Source organism: Grampus griseus (genome assembly GCF_964374135.1).
Source record: "Grampus griseus genome assembly, chromosome: 2".
Taxonomy (NCBI): Eukaryota; Metazoa; Chordata; class Mammalia; order Artiodactyla; family Delphinidae; genus Grampus; species Grampus griseus.
The window spans coordinates 168,273,228-168,289,252 of NC_139018.1; the positions used below are offsets into that span (position 1 = coordinate 168,273,228).

Sequence of the window (16,025 nt, forward strand, 5' to 3'; positions counted from 1 at the left end):
CTGTTGCTCTATATCCTTACCCATACTTGTATTAGAATTTTTAACGATTCTAGTGGGTTTATGATGGTGTCTCATTAAATCTGCATTTCCCTGATGGTATGAGAGTGAGTACTTTTTCAGATGTTTACGGCCTTCTAAGCATCCCCTTTTGTGAAGAGCCTGATCAGGTCTTTGCCCAGTTTTCTTCTGGTTTTCTGGCTTTTTCTTCAATTTATAGGAGTTCTTTATATATTCCACATACAAGCCCTTGCCAGTTATACTTTTTGCAGATTTCTTCACTCTATGATTTGCCTTTCCACTCTCATGAAGGTGTCTGTTGAACGAAAATTCTTAATTTTAATGCAATCCAGTTTATGAGTCTTTTTATTTATGATTATAGTACTTTTTGTGTCCTGTTTTAAAAACTTTCACTATCTCAGGGCCATGAACATATTCTCCTATGTTGTCTTCTAAAAGTTTTATGGTTTTGCCTTTTACATTAAGATCTAAAAACCATCTGGAATTAGCTTTTCTATATGGAGTGAGGTAAGGGTAAAGATTCATATTTTTTTCTGCATGAATATCCTGTTCATTTGGCACCATTTATTTAAAAGGTCATCTTAAGGACTCTGATGCCCTCTTTGTCACATATTGTGTCCAGGTACCCACGGGTCTATTTCTGGATTCTATACTGTTCCATTGGGCTATTTGTACATCCTTGCTCTGGTACCATACTGTCTTATAAAGAATCAAATGCTTTGATATCTGGTAGCAAGTCTTCCTACCTCATTGAGATTCTTCAAGAGGACCTTAGGTTTTCCTTTTCTTATAAATTTCAGAATTCGCTTGATATTTTCTACACAGAAAAAAAACCCTGGGATTTTGATTAGAATTTTATTAAATATATAAAAATCAATTTGGAGATGATTGGCAACTTTACATCATTGACTCTTCCAGTCCACAAACATGACATATCTTCTTTAATTATTTTCAGTCATATTTTTAATCTTCTTAGTAAAGGTTTTGCTTATCTTTTATTAGATTATTCCTAGATATTTTCTATTTTTTTGATATTTTCTATTTTTATGATAGTTTTATAAATAGCATTTTTAAAACTTCATTTTCTAATGGTTGCTGCTATATAGAAATACAATTGATTCCTAATATTGACTTTCCATGCAGTAAACTTACTCAACTCACATTTTAATTCTAATAATATTTCTAAATATTCCTTTGGACTTGGTACACTAAGATCAGTTAAATAATGACAGTTTTTTTTTTTTCCTTTCCAGTTCATTATATTTTTTTTTCTTTCTTTTTCTTGCCTTATTGCACTGGCTGGGACCCCAGTGCAATGCTGTGTAACAGTGGAGAGAGCAGGCAGCCTTGCCTTGCTCTCAGTCTCAGTGGCAGTGTTTCCAACATTCCACTGTTGAGTGTGTGGTGTTTGGTATAGGCTTTTCATGGGTATCACTTACTAGATTAAGAAAATTCCCTTCTCTTCCTTGTTTGCCAAAAATGTTTATTTTGAGTGGATGTTGAATTTTATTTAGGAAATGTTTTTCTTCATATAATGATATAATTAGATAATTATATGCCTTTTTCCTTTAATTTGTTAATGTGGTAAATCACACTGATTTTTAAAATATTAAACTTTGCCTTTCTTGAATTATTCTCTGTATATATTGTTGGATTTGGTTTGCTTATATTTTGCTTAGGATTTTTGTATCTATATTCTTGAGTAAGATTGGCCTAGAATTTTCTTTCTGCTCATGTCCTTGTTGGGTTTGGATTTCAGGGTTTTACTGGCCTCATAAAAACAAGTTGGGGCACATTTCTTCTCTCACTGTTCTCTGGAAGAATTTGTGTACAATTGGCTGGTTGTGACTGTTTTGGCCCACTTTTCATACTGGTGGGTGGAGTCCTTAGAGAAGAGTTTTATTAGTGAACATACATCCTGCCTGAGATGTAAAATCACCAAAAAAGTGGGGGGAAACCTTTTTTTGTTTGTTTTTATTTTGTTTGCTTAATTAAAAGTGGGATCATGCCATACATTTTGCACTACTTTTTCATTCATGATATATCTTGGATATCTCTCCATGTTATTACTCACAGCCATATGTAGTTTTTTTTAACAGTTGTATGGTGTCCAAAGTGTACATTGCCATGACAGGTTTAACCAGTCCTCTATTAATGGACCTGTAGGTTGTACCAGTATTTTTGCTATTATCAACAATGCTGAACTGAACATTCTTGTATCTGTGTCTTTGTGCACTTGTGGAATCTCTAGTAAGATACAGAAATGGAATGGTTGGGTCATTGGATATGACTGTTTTTAAGTTAAATAAGTATTACCAAGTTGTCTTCCAAAAATGCATAATGAAAATTATTCTCTTACCCGAAGTAGATGAGAGCTCCTATTTCCCCACATCCTTGCATCACTCTTTTAAATGTTTGCCAATCTGAAGAAGATAAACAGATTATTTGTAGTGTAACAATGCCAGAAGTTTATTATTCCCTATATACATACTCAGTACCAGCTGCCCAGAGTGGCTGGCCCAGTGAAATATGGAAGTGGTTGACTGAACTTATGGGTTTAGTTTTATTTCGACAGGAATAGAATTTCAACCTGAGCTCTTTAAGGCATTTCCTTTGTTTGTGCATGATACTGTAGTCATGTACTTTTGCCATGTTCTGTACAGAGACATTTGTTTTGATGGATACTCTTGTTCATTCATTCAACAACTCTTTTTTGAGCACTTTATGTCAGACACTGTTCTCACTGCTGGGGATATAGGAATGGACAAAACAAAGGCCCAGTTCTTACTGGCTCAAAGCTCATAACTGATGGAGGTGAGACTCTAACTCAGATTTAGGTCTGACTCAAAAAAAAGCCCATAATCTATCAATGATAACCATAAAATGTTGGATTACTCACAAATGGCAGAAGTCCCTTAAAATGATCTACTTCATACTTTTTTGGTAACTACAGTGTGATTAGAATATTTAAATTTTTATTAATTTTACTTTTTAAAGTAATGGATAAAAATTTGTATCCGAAAAAATAAATAATAAATAAATTTGTATCCGAGAACCACTAAATTTGAAATGAAAAACCCAATTTTAAATATAGGAAGTTAAAAACTGGTATTGAAATAATGCTCAATTCACTATTAAGGCATTCATTTTCACTTTATAATTTTTGTAACAGTGAAGAAACTACATATTATGGCATATTTACTTTTTTATAGGTAACAAATTATTCTCCAAACGTAGCAGCTAAAACAACAAGCATTTGTTATCTCACACAGTTGCTATGGATCAGGAATCCAAGAGCAGCTTAGCAGGGTGATTCTGACTCGGGGTCTCTCATGAGGCTGCACTCAGGATGGACTGAAAGATCTATTTCCAAGATGGCTCATTCTCATGGCTATGGGCGGGAGGCCTCAGTTCCTGACCATGTGTGCCTCTCCATAGGGCTGCTTGAATACCCTCATGACATGGCAACTAGCTTCCCCCAGAGCAAGTGATCCATGAGAGAACAAGGCAGAAGCCATGGTGTCCTTTATGACCTAGTTTCAGAAGCCACACACCATTACTTCTGTAATATCCTAGTGGTTACACAGGTTGGCCCATTCACTGTGGGAGGGGACCACATGAGGGTATGATTACCAAGAGGTAAGGATCACTGGCGCCATCTTGGAGGCTGGCTACCACTGTGGAAAGCAGTATGGTAAATGGAAGCGTCCATGGTACATGGGCTTCAATCTGGGTTCAAATGCTGGTTTGAGCACTTAACTAATTTCCCCAAGATTAAGAGCTATTAAATTTATAAATGTAAGATGAGCATAGCAATTCTGCCTTCCCAGGATTTTGGATAAGGAGGAAATAAAATGGTCAATAAGGGCACCAAACATAGGACGCTGCAGATGTTTGGAATTCAATAAATAGCATCTATTTATTGTTGTTATTTTAAATTTAGCTTAAGGCCAGCCTTCATGAATATACCTGACAGGGTAAATAAACCATTTACCATATTAAGCTAGTACTGAATATTATTTTTAAAAAAGAGACCAGAGAATTTTACTGAACTAATGGTACACACAGTATTTAAACTACCTATATCTATGTAATTGCTGGGCTCTGATAGTTTAAAGCACACACACACACACACACACACACGTAACTTGTGTCTTCTCTTTGAAGGTAGTTGGAAAGTCATGGTGATTACACTGGTTTCTAGCAGGGACAAGTACCTGTTATTTGCAAGACAATGTCACAAGATGCAGCACTACCTCTTCACCTTATCAGCAGGTGAGCTGTAGAGAATCCACATTTGTCTGGGTGGTAACTTCTGTCTCTTTTTTTCCTCTAACAGATGGAGGTTTATTGTTCTGACTTTCATGCAGAAAGAGCAGCAAGAGAGAAGATTCATGAAGAAAAGGAGCAAATGGCATTGCAGCTGGCAATTCTGCTGAAAGAGAATAATGCTTTTGAAGATGAAGGCAGGTGAATGAGGGGAAGACTTAGAGCACATATCACCCGGTCTGTGGGAGAGGTGACCCACAGTGTTTCCTAATTAGAGCTATAAGAATCGCTCTGGGGCTTCCCTGGTGGCGCAGTGCTTGAGAGTCCGCCTGCCGACGCAGGGGACACGCGTTCGTGTCCTGGTCTGGGAAGATCCCACATGCCGCGGAGCGGCTGGCCCCGTGAGCCATGGCCGCGGAGCGGCTGGGCCTGCGTGTCAGGAGCCTGTCCACAACAGTGAGAGAGAGGCCTGCGTACCGCAAAAAAAAAAAAAAAAAAAGAATCGCTCTGAGCACACTTTGCCTGACGGTGTCCCTAACACTTAGTTTGCCCTGCCAGGCCTGGCAGCATCTTGTGGGAACCTGATCGAGTTCTTTTAGATAAATTGTAAAAACGTGACATTATGTGTTCCGAAGTCATATCCTGCCATTGTCATGGATGAAATATTCCTAACACTTTAAATAATTCTGTAATGTTTTCAAAGAAAATACTGCTAAAATTACTTCTATCTTTAAAATTTTCATTTTGATAAAAAACTGAAATATTGAGAAATAGAAAATAGAAAAATACAGAGAATAAAATAATAAACACCAATATGTATCCATCCAGAATCGACAGTTACTAATATTTGTTTTATTTTCTTCAAGCATATATATATATATATTTTTTCCCTTTGCCGTACGCGGGCCTCTCACTGCCGTGACCTCTCCTGTTGCGGAGCACAGGCTCCGGACGCACAGGCTCAGTGGCCATGGCTCACGGGCCCAGCCGCTCCGCGGCACGTGGGATCTTCCCGGACCGGGGCACGAACCCGTGTCCCCTGCATCGGCAGGCGGACTCTCAACCACTGTGCCACCAGGGAAGCCCCAAGTATATTTTTATTAAAAGAAAAAGGAGTTGTAAATGAAGTTGCAGTCTTCTCCCCACACCCCCTGCCATTATAGTCCTCTCTCCCTTCCCCACACTGCCTGCAACAGCATCCCCAGCTGTTTTGTACTTTTGCATATATACACATCTATATAATATCTTAAAACAAGGTAATATTAATTTCTTAAAACAAGGTGCCTAGGTTATAAAACGGTCACTATAGGTATTATTCTGCAACTTGCTTTACATAACTAATTTTGAACTCTGTGTGTGTGTATATATATATATGTAGAGTTACTTCACTCTGTTTAATTGCTCTGTTGTGTCTTGTTTTAGAAATATGCCACTTTTTTCTAATCTTTTCCCCTGTCAATTGACATTTTGTTTGTTTCCTGATTTTTAAAAATCTTATTTACTTTTACTACATTGTGTCCTAGTGCCAGTAATATTTAAAGCTCAAATTACTCTTAAGTTCTGGTTTCTATGAACCTTGGCTTTGTAGTTTAGGTCTTTTTTTCTCGTACTTCTGTTGAATGCCTGCTCAACGTTGTCGTATTTCAGGGTTTCACATATAGTGCTGCTTTTCATCCCAGCAGGCAGTCCCTGATGGAAATGCAGAGCCGTCATGGGGCGAGAGCAAGTGACGCTGACCAGCAGGCTTATCTCGTTCAAAGAGGTGAGTCATGTGTGATTCTAGGTTGTCAGGGCTCCTGGGGTTAGCTATCCTATGAAGAAGATGCTTGAAGAAAAATTCCACTATACATCTATACAATGGATTCCAAATCAAGCTACCAAAAATGTAGCACCTATCAGTCGTTTTTCCACAGTACCTCAAACTCCATCTACTCTCTACTGAATCCAGACCAGACTCTTCACACTAGCAGTTAAGGCCTGGCATAGCCAAACTTTTGAGCCTTCTCTCACTCTTTTCCCCTATAGATATTAGCCAGTGGAATCACTTCCTGTTCCTTGAACTTATCCTAAGCTTATATAGCTACATATACTTGCTTATGCGGTATCCTTCACGTAGATGCCCTTCCCTCATTCATATCTCTCTTCCTACAGTCTCTTTCCAATGAACTCTTACCCCATTATTTATGTGTTCTAAATATGCATTTAAGTACTCTAATAAATAAGCTCCCTTGGAGCTTATATGCTCACCTGCTTCCTGTTTTGCACATAGTAATGTTACCATTTATTGAGAGTTGACTATGCATGGATGCTGTGCTGATCCCTTCATACATATTATTTCATGTGATCCTCAAAAATTCCACGAGGTATATAGTATCACCATCTTCCAGAAGACAAGGTTAAATAACCCAGGATCACGAGGATTTTTAGGCACAGAACTGGACATGGGACCCAAGGTTATCTGACTGTTCACCACTACATGGTACTGCATGTAATAGATTGGCACTAATTATATACTACATCCAGATTTTAATTCCCTGAGTGAAATTGATCATGACACTTATTCAAAGTATGGTGCTTTGTTTATTGCGTGGTTTCAATACTCTAGTAATAATGTTCCGTCATTTACAGTAAATTACATCACTGAAAGGGAAGTATTTTCCTTGAGTCTAGATATGAAAAAACATAAAATTCACAGGATCAAAGACTGACATAGCTAGATGAAAAGTTAATAGCAATGCCACTAAGAAGAATCAGGGTGTTAGATGTTATCCAAAAAAAAAAAGAGAGAGCGAGAGAGAGATGTTATCCACATTTCACATAACTGGTTCTTTAACTTTTTTTAAATGCTGGCTGAGTCTAAGTCCCTTCCACATACCAACAGACTATTGAAATGGAACTATCACAGTGTTATCAACAGCAAGGAAGCAATATTAGTATGTATAGTTAACTATTAAATCCTAGGGAAATTTCTGAGTATCCCTTTTACCTCCTAACTCCACCAATGCCCCTGCCAGAGTTCTTTTACAGGAAAAATTAGGTTAAAGTAAATATTAGAGGTAGTAATTCAGGTTAAAAATACACATAGAAAAAAAATTCCACAAAAAATAATACACATGGTATTCATGGAGCATATGCAGAAGCAGCACAGGGACTGACATAAATATTAGCCTCAGGCATTTTTTAGCATCAGCAGGTAAAGCTGTGTTCTCTGAAGGCTGCATCTACCCACATGAGCACCACCAGGCCTTTTCTCTAACGTGAATTTAAATATCCTATAGCAACATCCATATACCCCATACCTAGAAGTGCCTCCAAGATTGTTTTGGTTCAAAAAACGGACAATCTCTTGCACCTGGATTTCTTAGGGGAAGATATAAGGCAAATATCTATTTACACTTAAAAAAAAAAAAAAACTGGTCAAACACTCTTTGACTTATAATCTAAAAATTGCCACAGAGGGGCTTCCCTGGTGGCGCAGTGGTTGAGAGTCTGCCTGCCGATGCAGGGGACACGGGTTCGTGCCCCAGTCCGGGAAGATCCCACATGCCGCAGAGTGGCTGGGCCCGTGAGCCATGGCCGCGGGGCCTGTGCTCCGCAACGGGAGAGGCAACAGCAGTGAGAGGCCCGCGTACCACAAAAAAAACAAACAAAAAAAATTGCCACAGAGTGCAAGTGTATTCTTAATTATCCTAATAAGCTTTTTTGTCTTATAAAAAACAATATTCCAAACAGATTGTCTTAAGATTTTTTGTTTGTTTCCTAACAAAGCTGCCTTAAACAATAGCTCCCCTCAGTATATTTCATCATGGTTGTCCTCTGCCGTCTGCAGCCGTCTAAGTGTCTACTCTGGTCTGGGCGCTTGACTGAACACGAGGGAACAAAGGGGCATAAGGCATGGTCAGATCCGTGAAGGCCTATGGTTTAGTTGGAGAGACAGGATGTGCACATAAAAAGATGAATTCATAATACAAGATAACAAGTAAGGAATAGAAATAACAGTGCTGGAGATAAGAGGAAAGGATAACCCCTAAGGGCCAGGGGGGTTGAGAAAGGGCTTGGAAAGATGTGACTTTAAGCTTGACCTGGAAGCCAGGATTTAGATAACTTCTGTATGAGAATAAAGGGGCAAAGGCAGAAATGAGTGTGATGTGTTAATAATGAAAACTGACTAAGCTTATTTTATAGTGAAGAGCCAGGAGGCAGAGGGAACCCATTAGCTGACTGATAAAACAGCCCCAGTCTGCATCTTGAAACCTAGACCAGGACAAAAATAAAGGCACAGACAGATGCAATAAAGTTTAAAGGGATGAATTAACAGTCCCTGATAAGTGGCAGATTGTCATCTAGAGCAGGGTTTGGTAAACTGCAGCCCACGGGCCAAATCTGGCCTGTCTCATGTTTGCATAAGTAAAGTTTTATTGCAGCATAGTCATGCCCTCTTATTGACATATTGTCTGGCTACTTTCATGCTACAGTGGCAGACTTGAGTAGTTATGACCAAAATTTATGACCTGTAAAGCCTAAAATATTTACTGTCTGGCCCTTTACAGAAAGTTACTGACCCCTGATCTGAAACAATGAGACTGTTAGAAAGCTCCCTGCTTCAGAAATCATGCTTTGCGATCAGTATTTCTATTCAAGGGTGCTTCTAAAGTTTGCTTAACACAAACTATCCGTAACAGTCTCCCATGTTAGTGAATTCAAATAATATGCTCAGAAGCAAAAAACCATACTAAAAGTTACCTCGGGCTTCCCTGGTGGCGTAGTGGTTAAGAGTCCGCCTGCCAATGCAGGGGACATGGGTTCAAGCCCTGGTCCGGGAAGATCCCACATGCCGCGGAGCAACTAAGCCCGTGCACCACAACTACTGAGCCTGCACTCTAGGGCCCGTGAGTCACAACTCCTGAGCCCACGTGCCACAACTACTGAAGCCTGCGCGCCTAGAGCTCGTGTTCCGCAACAAGAGAAGCCACCGCAATGAGAAGCCCGCGCACCGCAACAAAGAGCAGCCCCTGCTCGCCGCAACTAGAGAAAGCCCACGTGCAGCTACGAAGACCCAACATAGCCAAAAATAAATTAATTAATCAAAAAAAAAAGTTACCTCCACTATCATCTGCAAAAACAAACATTTTGGGGGCTGAATAAAAATCTAGAGACCTGGGTGGAGACGCTGAAAAACTAAAATGCTTTGCATCGGTGCAGAAAGATCAGATCAATGAGGTGCTCTGGGAACTAGAAACCATTTCCTGTACTGAGCACGGTCTGCACACAGGGGACCTGCTGAGAGCCCTGACTTCTTCAGAGCGTTCTTTGATTTAAGACTTGAACCTCAGTCCAACTCCAGAATTGGGGGAAACAATAGGACTGATTCTTCAATTCCTTCTCCTCACTTCCTTTATCTGGATAACTCTTGTTCATTCTTAAGACTCCTCTCAAGTGGAGCTGGTCTCATCAGGGGGCCTGTCTGCACCGAGCAGTCTGAGCCAGGCGCCCTTTCCTGCCCTCCCCAACAAAACCACCTTGTGTCTGACACAGCCTCAGTGCTTCCCTCACGTCGTGCCACTGTCTCTTTTTCTTGCCTGATGTCCCCACCATGTCTGTATCCCTCTCTCCCATCTCCCAAGTGCTCAAAAGCATCTACTGAATGGCCGTAATTGTTGTCTCTGCTCCTGAGAAGGTCCCTGCTGTTCCAGGGTCCCTCTCCATGCTCTGCGCACTGTCCAAATTCTCTCCTTCTCCTTAGCTTACATCCTCATCTATCCTTTTCTTCTCTCAAATATTCTAGTTTTTACTAGAACATGTATCATCCTGTACCTAAAACCAAAACCACATATTTTCACATACCTAGAACCTAGAACAGAGCCTAAATCCTAAAACATGATAGGGAAGCAGGTATTACTTTTGGAGATTTTTTTCTATGTGTGTCGATTACTTCAGTTAAAGACCAAAATAAAACCTGTATTCATTTCCCACGAGGTATTGATTACCAAGTTTAACTGATGTTAAAATTAAAATTTACCATCTGTTTTTAAAAACTGCTTGCAGCATGGAAGGAATGGATTAACATTTCATTTAATGCTTATTCCCAGGAGCTGAGGATAGAAACTGGATGCAGCAGGAACAACAGAATATTCCAATTCATTCTTGCCCCAAATGTGGAGAAGTTCTGCCCGACATAGATACACTACTGATTCATGTTACAGACTGCATCATTTAAGTGTTGACCTTTCACCTCCCCCAAACTGTTGGTAAATGTCAGATTTTTTCCTCCAAGAGTTGCACTTTTGTGTCATTTGTTTCACTCAAATATTTTGGCTCATTATTTTAGGAGAAAGAAAACCATTATGTTCTAAAAAGGACATTTTTTGGTGCATTCCCACAAACTCGCAAAATAGAATCCTTAACGTACCACTCTTCTGATAAGAGGTCTGTTTTTTTTTTAATATTGTTGATGTGAGCACTGAACTGTCCATGCGGGTTATGAGTGTGTGACATCGTGGATAGAGTAAATGTGGTAATAAGATGGAAGAAGCCTCACTGATTAAGAACTTTCTAAGGAGGCAGGAAAAATGAAGTGGTCACAGATTTAATCAAGAAAGTGTCTTTGAAGTATTTTTAAATAAATTACATTGTTATTTTTCTTTATTCATTTAAGATAGATCTATCTGGGGTTGTGTATGTATGTATATCTTACAGTTTTATTTCAGCCACAGCACCAAAATTACAATGTGGCTCTTTTCAGATGAGCCCTGTGACCTTTTACTTGATCCTCAGGACAAGTGAAAAAATACTGACCTACGTGAAGCGGATATATTAGGTTCACTGGATGTCATGTAATCATCCACAGTGTAAAGTTTTCTTTTTCTTTTGTTGTGCTGCAGGTATATGTTTATCAACTATACAGTAAATAGTGTATTAATTTCTAAAAAGAATAGCTATCTATTAATTTTCTTCCTGGATCAGGCTCTATATTCATAATCACAAAAATAGTTATTGCAAAAAAAATAGTTATTGCAAAATAAAATTTTGCTTATGAATCTTTCACATTGTTCATATATGACTAGCTAATTTCATAGGATGTGTTTTCTGTATTCAGCTTCATATAAGCTTAATACTTATTCAGAACCATTTTGTTAATTCCGTGAATATGAGCAAATCCCTTTACTAGATACCGGTAAGTGGTGTTTGAATTAGAAACTGTTCTTTCTAAGGAGGTGAAAAGATAGGGATTTGCCGTATTTTGTAAACCTACAGTTTACCAGCCATAAAAGTTAGCAATGTCCTTATGTATCTATATCCTAAAATATTTAAGAGAAAAATTTTAAATCTCCTCTGTTTGACTTTGTCATAAGAATCTCTCCTACACAAACTTGACTTGTGTGTGCCTATGTGTGTAGGTATATATATTTTTTAAAACAGGAATCAAAACAGTTAATTACAGCTTCATGCCAGGAGAACACACTGCACAAATTCAACAGTAATTTAGATCCCCCCCACCCCAGGGGGTTTGTTAAAGACATTTCTAAAATAACTATGAAATTTTTACTTTTAATTTCTTGTTTATAGTTTCTAGTTTAAATTCTTTTCCCTTACTATCTTATATTGGAGAAGATAGATTTCTACAGTATCCTAAATAAAAAAGCAAACCAAATGGTTCTACACTTATGATATTGGGAATATCCTTTTACTTTGTTCAAGTAAAAATATTAACCTGATCCCAATGTGAAATAACAGTGTGAATGTGCTGATTAAGCCTGTTATCAAATTGTTTCCTTGCTAATTAGATGGATTGTAAATGAAGGCAAGTTCATATGGTCAATTTAAATTGAGGCTATTGTTTTGGGGGAATCAAACAGTTTGGTAAACAACTTGTAAAGTCTGTGCATGTCTTGTCCAGTTAATTTAGTCTTCAAGGCCTTGTTCCATGTTACCAGTTAACTACACCTCATCAGAATTTAGGTCCCTCTTCTAGGGCCAGCCATGCTGTATTCTTGTGTGGCTAATGGGAACAACAGAAAGATGGCAAATGTGAAGAAATATGAGGGAGCAAAAGAAACTTTTACAGCTAATAATTTTACACAATTAAGTCTTTAAATATTATGTTAAAAATAATTTTGTTCTGGCATGTAAGGAGCTTGGACGTCATCACTCCTATCCTTATAATGAGAAAAACGCCGAACAAACTTAAAATCGTCAACTCTTTTAAATCTTTCAGAGAACTGAGGTCACAGGGTAAACCTTTGCCCCCAAACTGGAGAGACAAACAGGGAGATACAGAGAGTCGCTGATGACCAGACCACAGTCTCAGGAGCAGAAACCACAGTAGGAGCCAGTACCTGAGTAGGAAAATGTAAACTGTAATTGAAGAATTGCTAAAGTCTCAGTGTGGATGAGCTTGAGAGTTAAAAACTCCAGGGGGAGCCCAGTCTTAGGGGGAACCCTGCACTTTCATGAGTTTTACCTCCACAGATCCTACCAGATTCCCACAGTAAAGATTAGAAAAAACTCCCCCATAATTCCAGCAGGGCTGGGGGGCAGGTGGGAGTAGACATTTTGAAATACACCAGAGCATTCTGTTCTTCTTAAGAAGTTTCCTCAGGGAAACTTTTTTACCAGAGCCTTACTTGCTGGGATATTATCAGAGCCTGACCAACCTGGGGGAACAGATACACCCAACTTATGCCCCCTTATTCTTAGCACCTAAGGAGGAGGGAAAAAACCTGTAAAGGTCACAGCCCAGAGGCACAAGCTCACGAAAAGACTAACCATAGACCTATAGAATGCTTCCCCTCCCCGCTACCCCTCACCACCACATCAACAGGGCTTCTGTATAATAACAAGGGATTACAACGGAAACAACTGCACATCTTAGACTTTCTCTAAGAAGTCTATAGGGAAACCCAAAGACAACAGTGGAGACAAAAACAAGGACACCAGAGGAAATTTCAGCATATGACACAGCTGCAGCAAACACTAATAGTCCAACTCCTAACCAGATAAACAAAAACCCCACACCAAAGGCCTATTTACCACAGTTCCTTTTACCTAGTACATCATGTTCAGTTTTCAACAAAAAATTATAAGGCATACTAAAAGACCAAAAAACAGTTTTTAAAGATAAAGAAAGCATCATAACCAGACTCAGACATAATGGATAGATATAAAACGGAATTTGAAACAACTGTGATTAACATCCTAAGAGCTCTAATGGAAAAAGTGACAATATGCAGGAACAGAGGGGTAATGTAAGCAGAGAGATGGAAACTCTAAGAAAAACTCAAAAGGGAATACTACAAATCAAAAAGCCTGTAACAGAAATAAAGAATGCCTATGATGAGATCATGAGTAGACTGACCATGGCTGAGAAAAGAATCAGTGAGCTTGAAGAAATGGCATGAGAAACTTCCAAAACTGAAAAGCAATTTTAAAAAAAGAATGAAGAAGAACAGAATATTCAAGAACTGTGAGGCAGTTATAGAAAGTGTACAATGAGAATACCAGAAGGAGAGAAGGGGACAGAGGAATGTTTGAAGTAATAATGGCTGAGAATTTTCAAAAATTAATGACAGGTACAAACCACAGATCTGGGAAACTCAGAGAACACCACACAGGATAAATGCCAAAAAAGTCTTCACCTAAGTGTATCATGGGCAAAAAGCAGAAAATCAAAAACAAAAAAAATTTTTTTGAAAGAAGCCAAAAGGGAAAAATAACTTACCTGTAGAAGAGCAAGGATAAGAAATATATCAGACCTCTCTTCAGAAACCATGCAAGCAAGAAGACAGTTGAGAGAGAAGAACCACCAGCCTATAATTCTGTGTCCATGGAAATTATTCTTCAAAAGTGAAGGAGCAGTAGACTATCTTAGACAAACAAAAGTTGATGGAATTTGTTGCCAGTAGACCTGCCTTGCCAGAAATGTAAGCTCCTCAGAGAAGGTCAAAAACTCAGATCTATAAAAAGAAAAGAAAAGCGTTAGAGAAAGGATACATGAAGATAAAGTCTTTTATTTTTCTTATTCTTCATGAACAGATAATAGGTTTTCTCGTTTTTTGTTTTTTGGTGTTTTTTTTTGGCTGTGCTGCATGGCTTGTGGGATCTTAGTTCCCCGACCAGGGATCGAACCCAGGCCCTGGCAGTGAAAGCATGGAGTCCTAACCACTGGACTGCCAGGGAATTCCCAAATAGAATACAGTTTGTTCAAAGTAACAACAGCCACATGTATTTGGTGATTATAGCTAATGGATAAATGAAATAAATGACAACAGTGTTATAAGGGATAGGAGGGAAGAATTGGGGATACTCTGTTACAAGGTATTTTCCCTACCCATGAAGTGATATAGTATTCTTTGAAAGTGAACTTGGATTAGTAGTCGATGTATATTGCAAACTCTAGGGCAACACCACCCCACGCCCCAAAAAAAAGTTTTAGAAAGTATAATTGATAGGCTAAGAGAAGTGAGAAAATGGAATAACATAAAATGTTCCATTAAAACCAGGAAAGTCAGAAATAGAATGAAAGACAATAGAAGAAACAAAGAACAAGGGCAGTGAACAGAAAACAGTAACAAATATGGTAGATGTTAATCCAGTTATATCAGTAATCACTTTAAACATCATTGGTCTCAATATACCAATTAAAAGACAGAAACTTTGAGAATGGATAAAAAAGCAAGACTCATCTATATGCTCTCTACCCACTTTAAATATAAAGACACATATAGATAAAATGTAAAGAGATGGAGAAAGATACAGCATGCCAACACTAATCAAAAGAAAGAGTAGCTATGTTAATTTCAGACAAGATTTCAAAGCAAGGAAAATTATCAGGGATAAAGGGGCATTACAAAGTGATATAGGGATCAATTCTCCAAGAAGACATAAAAATCCCTACTGTATATGTACCTAAAAACACAGCATCAAAATACATAAGGCAAAAACTACAGGGAAAAATATACCAATCCACTAGTATAGCTGGAGACTTGAAAATCCCTCTGTCAGTGATTAACAGACCCAATAGGCAAAAAACTCATTAAGAACATAGTTGAACTGAACGGCATCAATCAACTACATCTAACTGACATTTATAGAATACTTCATAGTGTACATATGACAGAATACACATTCTGCTCAGGCTCTTAGAGGACATTTACCATGACAGACCACATTCTGAGCCATTAAACACAGAAATTTAAATTTAATTTAAGAAATTTAAAACAACAGAAATCATACACAGTATGTTCTCATACCACGGTGGAACTAAACTAGAAATCAATAACACAAAGATACCTGGAAACCCTCAAAACACTTGGAGATTAAATACACTTTGTAAGTTATACATGGATTAAGTAAGTCTCAAGAGAAATTTAAATATATTTTAAACTAAATGAAATATAACATCAAAATTTGGGGATGAAATGAAAGCAGGGCTTAGCAGGAAATGTGTCGCATTGACTGCATATATAGAAAAGAAGATCTAAAAGCAACAGTTAACGCTTCTTTAAAAAAACTAGAAAAAGAATGGCAAGTTAAACGCAAAATAAACAGAAGAAAATAATACAACTGAGGCCAGAAATCGATGAAATTTAAACCAGGAGCTCGATAGAGAAAATCAATGAAACCGAAAGCTGGTTCTTTGAAACAACTGATAAAATTGATAAACCTCTACCCATGTTAACTAAGAAAAGAGAAGACACAGATTACCAATATCAGTGTGCCATGAATAATTGGAACTTGAA

The 16,025-nt window shown here is 38.2% G+C and overlaps 1 protein-coding gene across 8 annotated transcripts in view; it reads left to right on the plus strand.

Moving 5' to 3' along the window:
• OPTN (optineurin) overlaps positions 1 to 12,166 on the plus strand; it is a 43,458-nt gene extending 31,292 nt beyond the window's left edge. For 7 of the 8 annotated variants that reach the window (XM_082648945.1, XM_082648944.1, XM_082648941.1 and 4 more), the window contains 3 exons: positions 4,358 to 4,488; positions 5,967 to 6,049; positions 10,377 to 12,166. In XM_082648945.1, coding sequence (XP_082505071.1) covers positions 4,358 to 4,488; positions 5,967 to 6,049; positions 10,377 to 10,504 — 342 coding nt within the window. In that variant the 3' untranslated portion in view covers positions 10,505 to 12,166. The remainder of the gene's footprint in view (positions 1 to 4,357; positions 4,489 to 5,966; positions 6,050 to 10,376) is intronic. The other variant, XM_082648939.1, reaches the window with a different exon arrangement.
• The last annotated feature ends 3,859 nt before the right edge of the window (positions 12,167 to 16,025 follow it).